The sequence below is a fragment of the Fusarium oxysporum genome, chromosome V (genome assembly GCF_013085055.1).
Source record: "Fusarium oxysporum Fo47 chromosome V, complete sequence".
Taxonomy (NCBI): Eukaryota; Fungi; Ascomycota; class Sordariomycetes; order Hypocreales; family Nectriaceae; genus Fusarium; species Fusarium oxysporum.
The window spans coordinates 2,111,777-2,125,994 of record NC_072844.1 but is presented as its reverse complement, the minus strand read 5'-3'; the positions used below and the strand labels follow the sequence as shown (position 1 = coordinate 2,125,994).

General features: G+C 49.6%; 4 protein-coding genes across 4 annotated transcripts; 1 reads left to right on the top strand and 3 right to left on the bottom strand.

Moving 5' to 3' along the window:
* Window positions 1–1,325: 1,325 nt before the first annotated feature.
* FOBCDRAFT_136289 (type I 3-dehydroquinase-domain-containing protein) lies at window positions 1,326–3,605 on the bottom strand (the record flags this gene model as incomplete). Its single annotated transcript, XM_059607950.1, has 2 exons — window positions 1,326–3,217; window positions 3,260–3,605. The coding sequence occupies 2 exons, from the start codon at window positions 3,603–3,605 to the stop codon at window positions 1,326–1,328; spliced, it is 2,238 nt and encodes a 745-aa protein (XP_059464916.1).
* Window positions 3,606–6,618: 3,013 nt separating this feature from the next.
* FOBCDRAFT_223445 (Glyoxalase/Bleomycin resistance protein/Dihydroxybiphenyl dioxygenase) lies at window positions 6,619–7,606 on the bottom strand. Its single transcript, XM_031184108.3, has 4 exons — window positions 7,500–7,606; window positions 7,136–7,452; window positions 6,866–7,063; window positions 6,619–6,729 (listed from the first exon to the last, which is right to left on the bottom strand). The coding sequence occupies exons 1-3, from the start codon at window positions 7,521–7,523 to the stop codon at window positions 6,973–6,975; spliced, it is 432 nt and encodes a 143-aa protein (XP_031039750.3). The 5' UTR covers window positions 7,524–7,606; the 3' UTR covers window positions 6,619–6,729; window positions 6,866–6,972.
* A 1,172-nt stretch (window positions 7,607–8,778) lies between these two features.
* Window positions 8,779–10,918, top strand: FOBCDRAFT_35509 (uncharacterized protein). The gene is made up of 4 exons (XM_031184103.3): window positions 8,779–9,625; window positions 9,679–9,917; window positions 9,974–10,322; window positions 10,385–10,918. Exons 1-4 carry the CDS (start codon window positions 8,942–8,944, stop codon window positions 10,682–10,684), a joined length of 1,572 nt encoding a protein of 523 aa, XP_031039745.2. The 5' UTR covers window positions 8,779–8,941; the 3' UTR covers window positions 10,685–10,918.
* Window positions 10,919–11,135: 217 nt separating this feature from the next.
* Window positions 11,136–13,262, bottom strand: FOBCDRAFT_201675 (rRNA-processing protein MPP10; the record flags this gene model as incomplete). The annotated part of the gene is made up of 1 exon (XM_031184102.2): window positions 11,136–13,262. One exon carries the CDS (start codon window positions 13,260–13,262, stop codon window positions 11,136–11,138), a length of 2,127 nt encoding a protein of 708 aa, XP_031039744.2.
* Between the last annotated feature and the right edge of the window lie 956 nt (window positions 13,263–14,218).

Here is a 14,218-nt window from a genome sequence, read left to right as displayed (position 1 = left end):
TCTCTCTCTCCCTCTTTAACTGGGCCTTTACCGCCAATATCTTGAATAGAACCAAACATAGAAAATTCTATGGACCCTCTGGTATAGATACAGATACAGATACAGATACCGACACTCGCAATGAGGCAAATAGCCACCGACATGGACCAGGGTAAAGCAACCCCAACCAAGCGCCCTGAATCTCACACAGCGTCTAAACCCGTCTCACTCGAAGCCTGGGCAGATGCCTGCAAATGACAGATGAGGCATTTGGCAAGGGCTCCCGGAAACCTTGCGGGGCTACAGGACAAGTCTTGCAGCTAAAAGTTTATGAGAAACGATGGTGGTCCGTATGCAAAACATCAGTGAGTCTTAATCGAACCAGATAATGGCCTCGTTCTCAGATGGTCACAACCTGCCAAGGAGATGGTCAGCAGGGTGACGAGGATCCTCAGACTTTCCAAAACTTTGAATGAGTACACAAAAAGAAAATAACATCAAATAGTGGAGCAAAGTGTTTTCAAATCTCGTCATCATCTTGGGCTTCGGTGATATTTGCCAGAAGCGTCTATGTAATATTTGACTGACATATAGGTGATTTCCAACCCACTGGTTCTCGTATACATCTTGTATCCTCATATCGTAGTCAATCTTGCATGGGCAGGTCTATACTTAGATGGTTATAGCCCATAGTTAAAAAATATGTAACAGATCGGGAAGGTTCATAACGAAAAAAGTTGAACCTCCGCGCTCATATCTGTGGAGGTCGGCGGACCTAGAATTGGTGGTGACGGTTCACGCCGCCGCCGTTGCAATAAGAGCCCACTCTATAGGGTCCCCTGTACGTATTTAGCAGGGGTCGTCTGCACACCAGATCGGCATCCGTCCAAGATGCAACTCTGCGACTTTCTCTCACCCACGACAGCCGCCTAGAGCGGCTCATCTCGAACACCCCTATGACCGGAAGCCAGACCGCGATAAGTCTAATGTGGCCAAGACTCTCTTCGCTGGCAGACAGTCAAAAGAGAGTTCCCAGACGGTCTCGATGACAGTCGGCGCTTGGCGTCAGGAACCTTTGGCGCGCATATAACGGGGACAGTTCCTTGTTTGTTACCCGGCTTGGCCTTTTGTAGCGGAAGCCTCGTGGATATCTTTTGGCTTCAAGCGCCTAGCCTGGGGCGCTTCGGACATCCATCCTATTCTGTCGCCAATGCCCCAGAGTCGATTGACCCCGATAGCAGATGAGCCAAGCAGGTATCGTCACTGTTCTCCTTTCTGGCGAACTGGCGGGCTGCCTGTCGTCGGTGATTGACGTGATCTTTTTCGCAAATCTTGCGCCACTCCTTTCAAACGCCGTAGCGATGACTTCCGCTTGCCAGTCTAACGAAGCTATAGGGCACATTTTGTCCCACGAGTAACCTCAGGCTTTCGACCGTTGTAAATGCTGCGACATCGTCCGCTCCATAGGCAGCAAATCCGTTCCTCTCAGCGATGAGCCCTGGGTCAGAACTCTTCCTGACAGCTCCGTCTGCCAGGTCAAGAAACACCTTCTTCGTGTTGGTTGTTCCCTTGGGTCCGACTCCTCCAAAGGCTCGTAACAACATACCAACCAAATGACTCTTTTCCGAACCAAGAGCTGACACGATGACAAAAGGCGCACTGTCGTCTTCTACTGAGCGGGCACGTTGCAGACTTTCGAGGCTGATAAACGGTTCGATGGGAGGCGCATTTCGAGCAAGATTGCTAGGTGTACGGAAGCCAACAGTATAGATCTTGGAGATCTTGAGAGCTCTCATGGCAAAGAAGACAGGAGCTGCATCATCTGAAGAAGATGCCATGACAACAGCCGAGCGGCCGAAGTACGCAGATGGCGCCAGGTCTCTTGTAAGCGTGCTGAGAATACCCTTCCATCCAGCATTGTCGAATACAAGGGAGGTCGACGAGCCTAGACCAGACTGACTGCCGAGATCAACCGAGTCACTCTGCCGTTGTCGTGGACTTGATGGCATTGAGCCCGGAGACGACGATCTGGACGAGGTACCTGACTGGACCACGATGGTGTCTACAACTCCAATAACGCGAGCCGCCTCCGTCAAGATTGGCCCATTGCCACCGTTCAACCCAGCAAAGAATGGGCTAATCTTTGTCAATGCATTATGTGGTAGACCCGGGTTGAGATAGGCGCCTCCGAAATGTTTTTGATTGCACCATGTCTCTAAACTCCTTGGGTTGTTTGGATGTCTCTCCACAACTGCAAATTGATGCGGAAGACCCAGTTCGTTTATACACTTTTCATAGAAGGGAGCCTGCGGCGTGGCGTTTCGAGACGACGAGCTGTTGATGCCATAGATGCGCTTTCTTGGAAGCTGACCCAGAAGTGATAAAGCAGCATTGATCTCGGCAGCGCTCAATTGCCCGGGAGCAGCGATGAGAGGAAGAAGTGGGTGGGTAATAGGTGTAAAGACAGGGTTCAGAGTCCTTGAGAACTGGCCGACTTCGCCCATGTTGACGGCGGAGAATGGTGGCGCATTGGGGTACTCGGCACGCATCTTGGAACGGAAATACTCTAGCTCAAAGTTCTCGTTGTGTTCGTTGATTATAGCAATCATTTTGATGATATCCGCGTAGGGTATAGATCTTTGGAATACCTCTTGAGCATACGCCGACGGCCATCTGAAATTGCCTGAAAAGTCGTGGAACGCCGACATGATGCGCGAGTTTCCCCGCTGCTCATGGAGCTTCTTGCGGATCTCTTCTGGAAGCCAAAGTTCTACGTCGATGTATTCTACACCCCATTGAATCGCGCGGTAGAGGTATTCGTAGTACAGTTCGGGTTTGTCCATGGGGAACCTTCCATTCTCTCTTACACACCGTGTCGTGAAGATAATGGGAAGCTCTGTCCGCTGGCGGAGGAGCATGACCTGTTCTCCAACATAGCTGAGACTGGGAACTTCCGAATAGCTACCATCGCCAAGGGGTTCTCTAAGTAAATCAACTCTGATCTCAACCGCATCAGCGCCAACAGTTAGGATATCGATATTAGGCAGAGCGGCGTGGACATCCGGGAAGGTGGTGGAGATGAAATAGGTTCTTGGCTTTGCCATGAGAGCTTCGTGGTAGTTGATCTGACCCAAAGTAAATGAGATAAATCTAGCCAGGTCGCGACGGAAGAACGGGGATTCGGTATAGAGGAATTCGTAGTCGCAATGGGTGGAAAGTTGGGTGTCGGGAGGCATCCCTAGATTCACACAGTGAGTATTTATTGCAACAACGAGATTACGATTGCGCGCAGCAACGTCTCCTTTCGCTTCGTTTGCTGCGACTCCTACAACGAAACCAGAATCCTCAGACGAAACCTCCTCGAACCCATTCCGTGTTCTGCATGGCGTACCCAGCACCTCTGCGAAGACCGAGACGATGTGTTCTTGGCCTGGTCCATACACAATGACGACGATTCTAGAGTCTCCCTTTGCTGGTGTGCTTCCGAACGTGCTCTCGTTGACCATTACTGGACTCGAACTCGGCCGGTCGATGTGCATAGTGGTTGGTTCGGTGGCGCCATTCAAGGCAATTGAGGGCGTCGGTCCGGGAAGGGTTTCCGCTAATATCGATTGAACGGCAGCCATTTTGTATGGTATCTTTTTTCGGTGCGGCAGAAACGTTCCACCTCGAGCTCCGTCGTTATTACAGCTTTGCGCTGAAGCTATTCGCAGTGTCCTTGTCTACACTGAATGCACTGCCGTCCCAAGCAGGCGCCTTGAATGCGCTGGAAGATGTTTCTCTTGATAGGAGGCTCGATGATTGATTTTCGGGACTTGGTCAAGTTCGTTATCGATTCTCGGTGGGTTTCTCGTATACGGCGCAACGTTCGACGTTGTCGCGATGAGGATTTTGGTATTAAATGGTAGAATGGCGGCGGTTCGTGCTTTGAGTTGCCGTTGTAGCTCCAATTCCAGGTCTGTTCAGAGAAAGTAGCAGGAAATTCTATATGGATTATTAGAATTGAGTCGCAACAAGTTGGATCTCTATGATGGTCGACAATGGTAGTTGTAGAGGGTAAAGAAGTGAGTGCGGACCCTTTGTTGTGGGGATGATTTCCCGAGTATGGGGTAAAGTTTGAGGTTTGATGAGAGAAGAGAAGGAGGAAGGTAGAAAGGATGGTAGGACTGTTTTGAGTTTTCTGGGGGGGTACTCGCTCACCTATGAATGAAGGCGACTAATCAGAGCAAGAATTATATGTCCTGGGGCTATAAGGCACAGTGCAGGCAAGGCAGTAATAGCATGATGGGACGGATGGAGGTTGATGAGGGAAGTGATGCAAAGACTAAGACCAGGCCAAGACCCAGAGTATGTATGTAAAGTCGCTAACAAGTGCCAAGCGATGAATATTTGACCGATGGGATGGTGTTTGAGCCGACTCAGATGGTCGAAGCGAAACAAGGGACGTACATAGGCGGGATTGGATCCCTGACGATACCTGATGGAGCTGACGGACAAGGGCAGTGGATTGTCCTCAGTGGATACCTTCAGAGAACTGGAGACGAAGCGAAGGAGGCTTGGGAAGATGGAGACAGAGAAGACGGGATGGAGATGAGCAATGGATACTGAAGAAAGGCGTCTGTGCCGAAGACTGGTTATGAACCAGGATTAGACCGTTATCGTTGGTGGAAGGGAGACAATCAAGTCAAGCGGCGTGGGCGAGGCGATATTTTCCACCACCAGGCGACCGAGGAGACGCCCGTCTTGAGCTTGTCAACCGTTGTGTTGGGACATGGAGTAGAAAGTCTATCTGAGGCTGCATAATGCATATATCTTATCTATTGGGTAGGTACTACAGGTAGTCATGTCATCTGCGATATCGCTATGGATGGATGGTATGGAGAGGACACTCTGAGATTGTTTCTCATAATAATGCTATATGTTATGATATTATCCGTATGCTCATCGTAACTAATGCCAGGATGATCAACTATGGTTCCAATATATCCGTCGTGGGGGTTGGATTTTGGGGTTGACCCAACGTAATTAGCTGTTTCGGTCAACACATCTATTTCCCGATCAAACCATAACTAGAAACTCTTCCCTTACCAGATCGTCACTCGCAATCTTCCTGATGCCATGCAATATAGCAGCATGATATGCCATGGAATTCTGACCTCACTAGCGGCCGACCCTTGGCCCACGGGGACCAACACTAGAGAGAGAAAATGCATTTGCAGTGGACGGATTATTTGGGGGTTCCAGGTCCATGAACGGCATCTCGTCTTTTCTGACGATACTTTGATACGTTACAGCAAAATTCCTCAAAGGAATAAGAAAAAGCGCCACAAAGAGATGTAGTTCAATGGGGGTGGGGGCCTGTCCCCAAAGGTCGAAGCTTTTGGACTTATAATTCTCCATAGCCTCTAATTGATGGAGTTTTCTGGACTAGAATTATCCTCCAATCAGATGTGGCAAGTCTCCGCATATTCCTCTGGTTAAGGTGTCGGTCCGCGTTTGTTTCGAATGGCTCGCACTTCACTCCTTGCCCTGGCTCTTGTTCTATGTTTCAAAGCCCCATGCGATACCATCAGCATGATAATGCCATCCATCGACCAAAGCCAAATGGACAGGTTGCACTCGGCGCAACGTTTATTATCTCAGGGGCCTATGACTAATTATGCCCATGCCTACATATTGTCGCTACATATGTATGGCCTCAGGACGAGCATTAATCTAATATCCAATCCCAGCACCGCCCACTTTGTTTCTTAACACTGGCGTGATATTATCTTACTGCACGGGATCTTCGTTTCGCTACAGAATATGTTTCGGTGGTAATCATTGGACAAGTATGCATCAGATGGACGGATATCGTCTCGCCGTTCTCTCCGGTGCTACGCTGCGTTAGTCTTCAGTGGGTAACGGCTATCTTGTTCAGTGGAGATCCCATGTCTCTCGTCTAAGTCGCGGCAAAGCTTCACGGGACGGAACACGAACGGAAAAGTTACAGAGGCTCGAAGGAAGTTACGTATTCTTCTCATAAGCAATCTCCGCAGGACTTAATACTACGTCGTCGTCACGGGAGTTGGCTGTCTGTAGTTCATTCTGCGGTCGTATTTCCCAAATGTCGCTTGGACATGCTCCAAGTAGATGGATTCTTCCCAATCTGGTCAATGTGCCGGATATGCGCAGAAGCGGTTTTCCGTCTATAGTACATATCGCCAACAGCCACTAGGTCGCCTTTAAAAAGTCAATCTTGATATGCCGTTGAACGGTATTTCAGCGTCGTATCGTATATGTTTCTCGGCTGTTCTGTGACAAAACATTGGTTCGATACTCAGACTCTGATACATAAGACTTTCTTCTCCAGCTATAACGATCTCAGTATCGGAACTCTAAGTTTCCGGGGGCGCGTCTGTTACAGATACATTACTTGACGTGAAATCCTTACCCCGTCGTGTTTCGTCAAATTCCTGACGTCTCCAACCCCATATAATCGGCCCAGGCTGAAGCATGGTCCCTTACAAACGGCTTTTCGAGCCAGTTAGTCCACGAATGAGACAGGGCCAAATTCTACAGATCTTGGCGAGGAATCACCACAGGCTCCAGAGCTCGCTTCTTCAGTTCTCTGCATGTCAATTTTTTCACGACCAAGCTTGTTAATTGGCGTCTGATACGACTCATGCGAGCTCATGTCAGTTGGTTCCGTCCAATAATTCATATAGCAGTGACAAACAAGACTTGGCTCTGCTTGGCGTCAAGCTTTGTCTAACAGCGGGTTGGTCAGCACAAGTTTTGCCAGGCGAGTTTACGTTTTTCTCTAATATTTTCCACCGTTCGGATATTTTGGATAATATTCTGAATCGCGATCATGGATTTGGGGTAAATTTTGAGAATTACATACATTATCAGAAGCAGCTTGAGCAGTATGGCATCATATCTTGGCTGAGATAAGCTACCTAGGTAGGTACTGAGTGACAAATGTCAACCTTATCTTCCCACGCTCACTTGTCATTTCTGAGACCAGAGACCGATCATGTTACCTTCGGTATCAATCACCCGAGCAAAATACCCCATCCCTCCTCCAATGGCCGTCTTTGGACTTGGCGACGGTTAATATGGATGCTCAACTCGCTTCAAGCTTTCCACCTCGTGATGGAGCGGGCGCACTTACACGGCAGTCTTACCACCAATCGCATTTGCCTTGGCCAGGGTCTCTTCGCAATCCAGTACGCATAGAGTTGGCAGGACGGGCAGAGCACCTGGTTTGTCGGGATTGTTGTTGATGACATGATATTCCTCGTCATGTTCCAGAAATGCCCCGTGGAGGGTCTTACCCTTGTTGAAGAAGTGCATACTCTTGACGCAGTCGCCGACGGCCTTCTGAGGCTCTGGTACAAACTCCCAGCCAAAGAGTTCCATGTAGAAGGCTTTGGCCCGAGGAACATCACGCACTGGAACCTCGAGCCAGCAAATTTGGCCGAGTGCTTCCTTGATTGAGGTTAGCTTGGCATGTTGTATGGTCACGTCGATACTACCTGGACGAGGTTTTCTTCACACATTGTGGGTGACTGTTTTTTGAATTGCGATTGATATATGGCTCTGGTATAAGTTGAATGGTCTTCTTTTCAAGGAGCAATTGCCGCAGCACTCAAATATATACCTCGGGCTCCTGGCTACCTCCATTCTTGACAATTTTCTTCCTTTGTTCCCAGCTATTTCGATCAATTAACGAAATTCCGTCAGAGGCTGTTGTTGCCTGATCATGGCTTGTCTTGGAGCCAATAGTTACCCCCCTGGCTGAGACTAAAGCACATGACCTGGCGTTCAGCTCGCGCCACGATACCACGATGCAACGCGTGCCAAGTTGGGTCGATTAGTGAACTCTCGTTTTTACGCGGGGTTGAGTTCTCAGAGCTGACCAACTGTAAAGTGGCGGAGTAAGACGGGTAAATTATTTGGGGATTTGTTGAGCCAAATAACATGGGTAGGACCAGTCTCATGAAATGATGTTCTGCTATAACAAAATGCTGGTCGTAAATTCAGGAAGGATGGATTGCATCGCAGCGGCTGAATGTTTTATTGATAGCCCCGTGGATGTCATAGAAATTCTTATAGCGGATAATTCGGGGAGTCCCTTGCCGGTTTGGGCACTGCTGGTCGCCATACATACAGCTCATCAATGTGGTTTTGGGTTTGTGTTTTGATGATTTGAACGTCCATGTCACATAAAGCACCATCAGAGACAGCGCCAGATATGTAAACATTCAGTCGACTTCATAGAAAACGCACAGGCTATACATCATCACAGTCCATTAGCATAGTCACATTAGCAAGCGATTGTCCGTGAATATAACTAGTACCTACGTCAATGCATTTCATATGATTATCTGCAGGGTAGGATCTATCACAGGAGCACTCATGCTAGGCGAAGGGCAAACATGTGATAGCCTGAAGGCTTGAAGTTCTCCCAAGGCTTAGCCTTTGTATGTCTGAGCCCCAAAGTCCAAAGGAACAAATGATGGGGCATAGGCCTTCAGTCACTCATGTTTGAGCATAGAATTGAGTATCCTATCCATCCGTTAATAATCTCTCACTAAGAACAGTTGATGGAATTTCGATAGAGCTCAGCTCAGCTCAGCTCAGCTCATAACAACAGGAGCTCCAAGCTTCCCAGGCCCCCACCAACGCCATAGCCAGCCAATCAAACGCGCCAAAACCCACCCTCAGCACGATGGCGCGTCATACCTTCACATAATCCATTGCGCCCATCACCTGGTCGCCTTTACCGTTGCTGGGTCGTCTCTTTTTTGGACTGTCGCAAACCTCCACCTGAGATACCAACTTTCAATCATTTCATCTCCCAACAACCACAAATTTCATTAGCCATCTGTCAAGTTTCGAAGTTGCCTTCGCTATTCTTTCCTTAACCCAATTGACTTTATCTTCTCATTTGACACGCATTCAGACCTGATCCGCAATGTCTGAAGCTACAGAGCAGACTGCGCCTGTCGTGGACGAGACGGCCAAGGCCATCGAAGAGCCCCAAGTTTCCTCTGAGAAACCGACTGAGGAGAGGTCAGCCGAAGAGACTGCGACCCCATCCGTTGATACTCTCGGTCCCTCTGATGCCCAGAAAGCTGCCGACCAAGCAGAGTCCACTACCATCACCCCCCTCATCGGCACCCCCAGCGTTGGCACCCCCAACACCGACTACCTCATCGCGAACGATCAAGATCCCAACTCTAAGAAGGTTACCATTGCCGACTTGTCAGCAAAGGGATCTGCCCTGTATGCCCACAAGAACTACGAGGAGGCCGCCGAGGTCTTCTCACGTGCCAGTGTTCTTCAAGCCGAAGTCAACGGCGAGACGTCACCTGATAATGCCGAGATCCTTTTCCACTATGGTCGCAGCTTGTTCAGAGTTGGCCAAAGCAAGAGTGATGTCCTAGGAGGTCCTGCTGCTTCCGAGAAGAAGAAGAGCGCAGAGAGCAAGCCCAAGAAGCCTGCGCAGACTGAGGCACAGAAGGTGACGCAAGAAGGTGTCGGGATTGTTGCCGAGCAGAAAGAGGGAGAGAAGAAGACCGAGGACATGAAGGGAGATAAGAAGCCCCTGTTCCAGTTTACTGGTGACGAGAACTTTGATGAGTCGGACGAGGAAGAGGTATGGAGCTTCCCTGAACCATAATTTTAGTAGCAGATACTGACTTGTACCAGGCCGAGGGCGAAGATGAAGAAGGGGAAGAAGATGATGACCTGGCCACTGCTTTTGAGATCCTCGACCTTGCCCGAGTCTGCTTCATGAAGAAACTCGAGCTTCTCGAACAGGAGGAATCCGAAACCAGCGGCAAAGGCAAGGAGGCTGCAGAGGGCGATTCGCCTACCGTCCGGCACGTGAAGGAGCGTCTTGCAGACACTCACGATGCCCTCGCTGAGATTTCTCTCGAGAATGAACGGTACGCGCAAGCCCCTACGGTTTTTCAGCTTTGTCCTAACCACAACATTCATACAGATACCCCAATGCCATTGAAGACGGCAGAACCTCGCTCAAATATAAGCTGGAGCTGTACCCTGAGGAGTCGGAGATCATCGCTGAAGCCCACTTCAAGCTTTCGCTGGCGCTGGAATTTGCTTCTGTGACAACTGCCGGTGACGATGGCGCAAATTCCAAGCGAGAGGAGATGGACCAAGGTCTGCGAGATGAAGCCGTCAAGGAAATGGAGCTCGCCATCAAGAGCTCAAAGCTCAAGCTTCAGAATAAGGAAGTTGAGCTGGCCACTATGGCCTCCCCCGAGGATAACGAGCTAGCGCGCAAATCCATCCAGGAGATGAAGGAAGTCATTGGGGACATGGAGCAGCGAGTGAGTCTTTGTGCCTCCTGGTCCTTTTGGGACGTTTTTGATCTCGTTTACTGACTGCCTAGCTCGTCGAACTGCGCAATGACCCCATTGACGCCAAGGACATTCTGGGTGCTGATGCTGGACCCATCGGTGGCATTCTTGGAGCTGCCCTTGGCGAGTCTGCTGCCGAGACCAAGGCCCGTGTTGATGAGGCTAAAAAGACAGCAACTGATCTTAGTGGACTTGTCCGCAAGAAGAACAAAGACGAATCTGCCGAGGAACCTGAAGCTGCACGCGTGCCTGAAGCGGAGACTAACGGCAAGCGAAAGGCAGAAGACCCTGCTGAAGATACCGAGACCAAGAAGGCCAAGGTGGAAGCTTAGGGTCGAGGTCAATGGTACTAGTTGGCTATTGTTTCAGCGGGAAAAATAACACAGGATGGAGTTCAGGGCATTGTCATATTGCGACAGAAGGAAAGGAACGAAAAGGATGGGATTTTGAAGCAGCCAAATGTTACTCTGAGTATATGGCAAAATGCAAAACTACAGCTCTTTGATGTACGATTAATTACGCGGGATTCTCGGCATAATGTACGGATTTAACAGGAAAGGTGTGAGCATAACTCATGAGTGAAGACGAGAACCACTACCTTCATCTTTTAGGCATTAACCAAGTCACTCAAACAGGAATCCAGTATGGACATATGAAATCTATGCAACAAACATGATAATGCGTTCTTATTAAGAATCGCTCGCAAGCCATGCAAACACCCCATCGTTACTTTTGAAACCCCGAACCAAACTGCAAAAAGGAATAATGCCCCTTGACCATCTACTACAACTTGAAATTGCCGCTCGAAGCAACCTTGGCAGTCTTTGCCTTCTTGCCATCCACGTCGGTGATTTCTCCCTTGCGGTTGATGACCTTGACGCCTCCCTTCTTGAGCTCGGCGATGGTGTCGCGCTGCATCTTGGCTCTCTTGCTGACAACCTTCTCGCCGTCGACACCTCCAGCCTTGCGAACGCGCTCTTTCTCGCGACGGCGCCGGCGGGCCTTGTCCTCGCGGGACATCTCCTGGCGGGCGACAGGAAGACCGGCCTTGGTGACGACCTCGCCGTTGGCTGCGTTGTCTGTGGCTCCAGCCTTGTAAACTTCCTGAGGAGCCATGCGACTGCTCTCGCCGGTGACGCCCTGGGCTGTTGTGGGCTGGGCATCCTCCATTGCGACAGTGGCAACGTCCGCGACTACGGATAGTGAGGGTGCTGTGGGCTTGGGCTTGTAGTGCCATGAGCTGAGGGCGTCCAGACGAGCGCTGACGTCCTTCCACATAGCCTCAACTTCCTTCTCCTCGCGCTGAAGCTTCTCGTCTGATTGGCTGACATAAGTGTCTGGGTTTGTATTCTTGACGTGCTCTTCCTCGTAGATCTCGGCCAGACCCTTTGTAGCCTTGGTATCATCGAGTTCGACAAGACCACGACGAGTACCTGCGGCTGCACCCTCGGTATCAGGACGTCGGCGAATAACCTCGTCGAACTCTTGAGCGAGAATACGACGCTTGATGAGATCCTCAATGCTTTCACTGACCTCAGGAGTGATGACAGGCACGGGCTTGCCAACATGCTCGAAATCGAGATCCTGCTCCAGTAAAGAGTTTACAGGGCGGTCAACTGCAGCAGCTTCACCAGAGAGAGTCCACTCACGCTTGGCAACGGATGCAGCCTCAAGCTTGCGGATCTCTTCAGCAAGCTTGGCTTGTCTCCGCTCGTGAGCTGAGCGTCTTGACTTGGGATCTCCAGCAGAAACATCGGAGAGAGCATCGTCCGAGTCTTCCTGTTCTGACTCGTCGTCAAAGAGATCTCTGCGAACATCGGCCATGGCTCTCTCAACGTCGGCATCGTTTGGCTGCTCGGGCTGGAACTTGACAGACTTTTTGGGCTTACCGCCCTTCGACTTTCGAGGCGGAGGCGCAAAGAAGTCCTTATAGTAGACATCGTTGGCATTGAGACCGTTGTCGTCATCCACAGGCTCATCCATATCCATGGCCTCATCCTCACTGTCGCCTTCTGGGGCATCGAGGGCCATGTCGCCAAATGTAGGGCCGTCCTCCTCATCGTCATCATCTTCATCTTCAGAGACTGGCTCTTTAGCAGCCGTCTTAGACTTTGAACCTGTTGTAGGAGGAGCCAGAGGATCCGCGTCCCAGTTGATCTCCTCATCGTCGCTTGCTTGATCCGTGTAGGGATCTCCCTTTGCGTCCTGCTCCTCGAAATATTGTGTTTGTCTGTTGAAATCGTCGAGTGAGAAGAAGCCATCGTTGAGACCGTCGGGATCCTCCTCATACTCTTCAACCGGCCCATCCACACCCTCGTCTTCCTCACCAACTTCCTGATAATCGTCTCTGCCTTCTTCAATCTCCTCTTCGTCATCTTCCCAGTCGTCCTCTTGGCCATCTTCTTGAGCTTCGCCCACTGATAATTGTTCCTCCTCGTCTTCGGATCCATCCTGATCGCTCTCGTCGTCGTCCTCGGAGTCTACTTCGAAGCCATCCTCTCCAAATTCGAGCGTCTTGGAGTCTGATGCATCAGCACCATTGACGGCAATCTCCTTGCGCTCCTCCAACCCTGCCAGCGCCTCTTCTGAATATTTCAAGACACCGCCAATAATTCTCTTGGCCTGCTGCCAAACCTGGCCGGTCTCGAACCCATCGATATAGACCTTGCGCATTTTAAGGACATCCTCACTATTTGCAGCGCCTCTCTTGCGCTTGCGATTTTCCTTTAATCTCTCCTGCTGCTCATCCCCGACTTGTGAGGCAAAACCTTCGAGAGTGTGCTTGACGAGGTTGAGAGAATCGGTTGGGATGGAAGCTGTGGGTTGAAGAAAAGCGTGTCGCTTGCCGTCGGCTAGGCTTTCTAAAAGGGCCAAGACGTGGCTATTTGTGAGAGAATCGGGAGCAGCCATTGCGGGCGGCGCGGCAGTCAAGGTATGTGAGGTCGAAGTGAGCGATGGCGATGTCTGGACGGCCATGCTCTGGAGCTTTTATCGGAAGCAGAGCTGATTTGCACTGCTTTTTACCGCGATAAGCAATGGTACATAAAAGTCGTGGTGTTGCGTGCGATTGTCGTGGTGTGCGATGACTTTGATAAGTCGAAGCTGAAGACGAGTCAAGATGAAGCGAAAGCGATCGATGGCAGGAAAAAATTTGGGAGACTTGGGCGAGGCCCCGCGACGGGAGGAATCTGGGTGACTTGATTGGCCAATCTGCCCATGTCAAGAATCGCGATAAGAGATAAGACATGAACCCTTTGATCGATTCTGAGAAGAAATACGTCTTTCTAGGCCTAGCAAGAAAACGACATATTAACTATAATATCAAAACGGTTGCTTTACTACTATAAGCATAAGAATATTCGTGACTAAAATGATAGGTTATCCCACCTCAAGTATACAGATACCCTTATGTTAAGGGAAAATTTAGATGCCTTGACGACTTCTGATCTCTAGGAACTTGAGATAAGATGGCCATCATTTGTTTTTAGTAGGTCAAATATATATAGAGGGAGATCGACTGATACCTGCTATGGATTTTTCTTGCGTCATCGACATTCCGTCTTGTTCTTATAGAAGTACATCTTCTACTTCTCCAAGGAACCTTACCTTAGTAAGGCAAGGATGCGACACTTGATTGAGAACTAACAATAAGAACTGTTGAAAGATCCGAGCCAGTTATTGAGTCAGATTGTCCTTTTCTTCTTGTTTTTCTTCTATAACGGAAAAAAAAAAAATTAGTAAAGAAGTACTGCCTCTGGTTCACTAGCAAGTTTTCCTAGAGCGATCACGACTCGCTTCTTCGTCTCCTTCGTTTTGATATGAGAATACTTCTAGGCGCTTTACTCATGGCATCTTCAGTTTCTATC

Excerpts from the sequence above, each read along its gene's own strand:
- FOBCDRAFT_223445 (XM_031184108.3), bottom strand. The coding sequence starts at position 7,523 with ATGTGTGAAGAAAACCTCGTCCAG. Across the intron at positions 7,453-7,499 it reads GTGAAGAAAACCTCGTCCAG|GAAGCACTCGGCCAAATTTG; the intron begins GTAGTATCGACG and ends ACCTCAATCAAG. Across the intron at positions 7,064-7,135 it reads ATTGGTGGTAAGACTGCCGT|TCCAAAGACGGCCATTGGAG; the intron begins GTAAGTGCGCCC and ends ACCGTCGCCAAG.
- FOBCDRAFT_35509 (XM_031184103.3), top strand. The coding sequence starts at position 8,942 with ATGTCTGAAGCTACAGAGCAGACTGCGCCTGTCGTGGACGAGACGGCC. Across the intron at positions 9,626-9,678 it reads ATGAGTCGGACGAGGAAGAG|GCCGAGGGCGAAGATGAAGA; the intron begins GTATGGAGCTTC and ends GACTTGTACCAG. Across the intron at positions 9,918-9,973 it reads ATTTCTCTCGAGAATGAACG|ATACCCCAATGCCATTGAAG; the intron begins GTACGCGCAAGC and ends ACATTCATACAG.